Source organism: Haliotis asinina, chromosome 3 (genome assembly GCF_037392515.1).
Source record: "Haliotis asinina isolate JCU_RB_2024 chromosome 3, JCU_Hal_asi_v2, whole genome shotgun sequence".
Lineage (NCBI taxonomy): Eukaryota > Metazoa > Mollusca > Gastropoda > Lepetellida > Haliotidae > Haliotis > Haliotis asinina.
In genome coordinates, this window is record NC_090282.1 from 20,366,505 (window position 1) to 20,372,342 (window position 5,838).

A 5,838-nucleotide genomic window follows, 5' to 3' on the forward strand; every position below is an offset into this window, starting at 1 on the left:
ATGGAGGGATGGGTCGAGGCGGAGAATCAGGTCGAGGTGGAGGGTCAGGACGAGGTGGGGGTGAGGAGGAGGTGGAGGTTTAGGACGAGGTAGAGGGTTGGAGTTAGGTGGAGGGATAGGTCGAGGTGGAGAGTCAGGACGAGGTGGAGGGTCAGGAAGAGGGTCAGGATGTTGTTTTGAAGTGAAATGGAGTGATACACCTTTGCCACTCGTCCTGATTGATGGTAGACACCTTAAACTGGAGACGGTTACATGTGTCCTTATCAGATATGAAACCAACCCTCGCCTGAAGTTTACAGAGAAACAACTTGTGAAATAACGTATTTCTCATTGAAATTCCTTCGTCAAATGAGGGTGAGAAAACATGTAGAGCGCAAACTGTATTCCCTTCTTGTTCGAGTGTATGGATTATCTTCTTTGTTTATTGACAATCAAACAGTAAATTTCCTTCCAGTTATTGCCCACCAGACACGGCACGAAGAACCCAAGTGCCTTGACGTGATGTCAATTGAATGCATACGAAAAGCCAGATTTATGGATTTCCTTCTTTATCATGAATAACATGACGTTTCGAAGTGTATGAGGAGCAAGCATAATCCCCGAAACTTCGTGTTATACACAATAAAGATGGAGATTAATCCATAAATCGTGCTTCTGGTTACGTTTATGCGATCACTTCATCAGAGAGGGAGCTCACATAATGCTGTGGTTACTGTATTACTGTTTAAAACCCTTATAAACATATTACAGGTCCATCGACATAATTTTTGATGACAGTTCATTTTCGGATACAGTTTGTCATTGATTCTGACGGCATGAAAATGTTCCAGTTCTTGCCGCTGTTGTGCTGCTGATGTTCGTCGTTGTCGAGGAAAACACAACTGGCTATTTAGCCACCTGCCTCTGTACGTACCTGGTAACATTCACACATTTGTGAGCGCACAACACATGGACACACACACACACACGTGCGCCTGCATAGACCTTTCATATCCTTTATAATAAATATTGTGAAATATACACTTCTAGCTATTTTCTTATGATAAGGATAATTCGACATCTGATTGAGTTTGAAGTAAAAAAGTATCTGTTTAAATTCTGCCGTGTTATTTCAACGCACACTTAACTTAATGTGACAGCGTCTGGTTTAATGCAGTTTCATTATATGTTTATATTCATGATATGTTTATATCATACATACATACCTGTTCTATTGTCTGTCGATGTTGGTTTGTTCTTTTGTTCTCAAAGACGACTGCATTAGTTGAGGAATTTTCTTCCAGATGAATCTCAAACGATTGACTTTTCGCACCTTGTAGGAAAAGTACAACCTGGTGAGCTATGTTTTCTAGCGAGTTTGAGAGAAATATAAGAAACACAGAAAGTTTAATTGTCTGTGACATATATGTAAACATACAAACACATGTAAAGGCATCGTTCTCATATTTGCATTTTGATAACTACCAACCCGTGAAGATCCGGGCTAGAATTTATCTTCATTGACCCATGCTTGTAGTCAGACGGACGAGATCGGGTGGTCAGGCTAGCTGACTTGCTTCACACGTGTCATCGTATCATAATTGCGGAGATCGATGCTCATGCTGTTGATCACTATATTGTCTGACCCAGACTCCATGTACAGATCACTGTCATATAGCTCACTCACTTAAGTGGTATACCAGCACATTGCGAGTTGGAAGATAGATGTAAAGGCATTTCTTTTCCAGTTCCAAGTGAGATAGTCAGCTTTGATGAATTGCTGAGAGAGTACACACAGAAAATGGCAGGTAAAGTTGCATGTACAATAACGATGCTTTCTAAAATATACTTTCTACGTTATTCCAGCAAAAGCTTGAAAACAGTGTTTTCTCTTCCTAAAATTACTTTCTGCTGCAAAAAGTACTTATAAAAACGTAATTCCATTTCAGACGTGATTAAGTATTACAACGTTGATGCCAGGTCGTCTACCAGAAAAGATTACTAGATGTTTCCCAAATGCCCATAGAGTAATCAAAGTCTGATACAAGAGTCATATATCGCATAATTGATTCAGGCCGTTAGTGTAGCCAAGTGGTTAAAGGACTCGCTCATCACGCCTAAAGACATGGGTAGAGTATGTGAAGCCCATTTCTGATGTTCCTCGCCGTGATACTGATGGGATATTGCTAAAAGCGGCATAATACCATTCTCACTCACTTTGGAACAGGTATCAAAGTTGTGTTTTGGACCTTCAGCGGCTGCTTCGGGCATACTTAAAATGTTTTCATAATGGAACATTTCTAAAAGCGACGTGAAAACTAAACTCACTCTCTTATAATAAATCCATGTATTTTCTTCTGGCTAATATTCCTAGCATCAGGGTTAACACACGTTAACAGAAAATGAATCCTTCCCATACATGGACGTTCAGATGTAGTAGTTTGTGCTGTCCAGAGCACGACATACGTGTACACATTCTTGCCAACTGGACTTGCTTTTGTTGTTGTCAGACTTACAAATGGCGGGACTGTGGAAGAAGACTGAGGTTAAAACATGTGAAGAGGAAGAACTTGCAAGTTAGCATACTTATCTCATCATTAAATATCTATCTAATGGCGCTCGGTAATACAACATCGTCTGAAAAGACAATTCAGTTCAGTGAATACCCTCTCCATCAATATTTTAGCACATATCTATTTTACGCACCCACGTGTTTTTGCTGGGATCGGTATGGGTATTCATTCTTGACGTGCTGTATTAATTCTCTTCATTACTATCAGGAGTAGCAGAGTTCTTTGAATGGCATTTTAGAAGTACACCATAGAACAAACTATATGGATAACACTTGAATAAAAGAAGTTGTTATCCATAAAATTTGTCATGTATAGCAATAACAAACTTGAGTTCACGTCACCATGGCGATAGAGCGATGATGATCAGTCATGAATGCGCTAAAATATTATGATTACTAATGGTTAAGAATGATTTGTTCTTTTTTAAGTGCTTCCATGAGGTTCTTGTCCACAGGCAGGCCTTGTCTTGAGTCCCTTTGTCCTCAACGCCGACCTACAACCCCCGAGGATAACCTAAGAAGCGTCTTGTCCACAGTGTCTGAACTGGACCATCAGCACTTGAGCCTCATTCCGGGGCTTTTCTCTGACCCTCCCTCGAACAAGCGAGTCATGTTCGTCACTGCAGCCTCAAGCAACCACTTCTGTGAGTCACAGGGTTTGATGAGGAATCTCCATCAGAACGTCTTCCCCTATATCAGAAATTACACGTTTGTGTATTATGATCTTGGACTGTGGCCATGGCAGCGGAATCAGGTGAATGTACAGCTGGATGTGGATAGAATCGGCTATGTCATCAAAACACACCTTGACTGATGGTCCAGATTATTCATTCTCTATCTCAAAATGAGTGGCCTTAGTAAGATGAGTTCAAGCATGTACGCAGATCGCAGCTCATGATTTCAATCACTGGATTGTCTAGTCAGCGACACGATGTATAAAATTGAATCCTGAAGCTGCTAAGGGAAGTACTTTTGTATGAGCAAATGTGGCGCCTATTGACAAACAAGGTTAAGTTGAGCACCGACCTGACAATTGACCCACCATAAAGAAAGCATGAGTGCCACCCACTGGAGCTTGCTATTGTGAGCGAAGGGGTCCCAGGTTGTCCGCGATCAAGTGTTGTGCGATGGGTAAAGTGCGTGGTCTGACTCCGCAAATTTCAGCTCGCAGAATCAATTTAATCGTCAAGCACTGCACGTGCACTAGCCTACATCAGCTTTCCCATTCACACACTAAATAGGTTTGCTCATTGCCGTGCACCGCCTACGTTTGTAAACGCGTTCTCTGCGCCGGTCCAACGTATCCTTCTTTGCCAGTAGGGTCCACTAGTCATCTGGCTTTTCGTTCGTTCAAACCAACATGACAGGGTGATCGTCAGAGGGTCTAATTCGCCATTGATGCTATCTGCATGCAACATTGTCTTCAGTTCATGGCATAAGTTTTGCTGAAACTTTAACGTTTTAGGTGATGAGAGATTGTCGTTGTGAACTAAGACGTTTCCCAGTGGAACTGATGCCACCGAGGCTACAGAATCTACGTTGCTACGCATGGAAATCTTTCATCATACAGGTATATTCTTTTAAACACTATTGTATTTTTTTTCTTGTAAGTGCGAGGATGTGTGCATGACTTACCGTAACATTCAGTAAAGCATCGTCTATACTGACCGGTAAGAAAAAGTATACGTTGTGCCGTAAATCAGAGATCAGGTCGAACTGAAGTCTGAGTTTTTACTCAAATTGGGGAAAATGAAGGAAAATGCATTTCTCAGAATGAACTAAAATCGATATTAATCTCAAACATACCAGACCAATTTTAGTTTGATTGATATATCATTTGTTTGGTTTCTTTTACTTTATAAATGCAGTAGAATTAAAAATTCAGCTGTATGAAATTGTAAAATAATTTGAGTAAAAAAACCTAAGTTGGTTTCAACAAATCGGTGCCAGATCTGGTTAGTTTCAGCTAGCTTCCAAGGTCAATATGATGAATTATGTGAACAATGGCCTGTGTCACCCATAAATGATTCTTGAAAGATATTATCTTTAAAAAAACTGTTGTTTTTTTCTCACTGCCATATTTCCCCAGGCTAACCTCCCAAAGGCGGACATCTTGGTATGGGTGGACTCATCTGTGCGGTTCTGGAACAAGACAATGCCCCAACTGCTGGATGACGTGGAGATCCGAGGCATTGTCACCTACGCTGATGTCCACTCGGTGGCGCAGCATAGTCTGAAGGAAACAATGAACTACATGAAGGAAGACGTGTGTAGTTTAGCTCCAGTCGCTGAAGACCATGGTGGCTTCCTGTTGCTTCATAACGAACGGTGGATCCGTGAAGCTGTCATTAAACCCTTGGTGGCTTGTGCCATGAGTCCTAAGTGCATGTGTCCCCGATACCCACCAAATGTCATCGTCTGTGACACTGACATTCGCAAATACAATAAATGTCATCGCTTTGATCAATCTGCAATCAACATCATTCTCGCTAAACTGTTTCGAGATCATAAAGGCAGCTTTCACTCTCCTTACAACGAGTTTCCAAATGTCACATTGGCAAGGTGAAAGTGGCGAAGGAATGGTGATAGGGCAGCAATACTGGAAGAGAGGAATGTTTGAGCAATGTTGCAGGCGGCGACATGTGGAAATGCCATATTATTGTTTTACATTTATTTATTTTTCATACCGTTATTACAGTTATACATGGCCTCCAACATGCAGGGTCGATCAAGGTCAAGGGATGAAGTCAAGTATGGTCATATAGAGCATGTAACAATGGCAGTACAAATTATATCAAATGCTGAACAGGTTGTGACATGCCGACCAGAATTTGGCAAAAGGCGTCGATTCTGGAGCTTAGCATAGCTGCATATTTGGTGCACAAGAACTGAAATATTTGCATATTTTTTGAAGTTTTGAAAAGGATGAGGATCACATTAATTGGGTCGCTATGTTTACGACGGAATCAAACAAGAATTTGTTGTCTTGAGAAATTCAAATTTAAATTCAATTTAATTATTAAGCCAATCTTAAAGTTGCTACCATATTTGGTGCAAAACGGGTTAACATATACACTCTAAAAAGTCTATTATGCGTTGGAACATGTAAGCAGTTTATATTGAAACCATTGGAGATCTATGTCTCTTGAACAAAGAAAGGGAATATGGTTATAGTTGTGTCTAGTATCTGCAGCAAATGCAAGTTCATTTCTTAATAAACGTTCCATTTCATACAGTGTTGCCTACGATTTGGTTTTGTTTCCAATAAAGCCATGTAGTAAACTTGA

The 5,838-nt window shown here is 40.7% G+C and overlaps 1 protein-coding gene across 1 annotated transcript; it reads left to right on the forward strand.

Moving 5' to 3' along the window:
- LOC137278751 (uncharacterized) lies at positions 1 to 5,838 on the forward strand. The gene is made up of 8 exons (XM_067811265.1): positions 1 to 43; positions 831 to 905; positions 1,284 to 1,334; positions 1,728 to 1,787; positions 2,490 to 2,555; positions 3,007 to 3,305; positions 4,017 to 4,121; positions 4,641 to 5,838. The coding sequence occupies exons 1-8, from the start codon at positions 1 to 3 to the stop codon at positions 5,115 to 5,117; spliced, it is 1,176 nt and encodes a 391-aa protein (XP_067667366.1). The 3' UTR covers positions 5,118 to 5,838.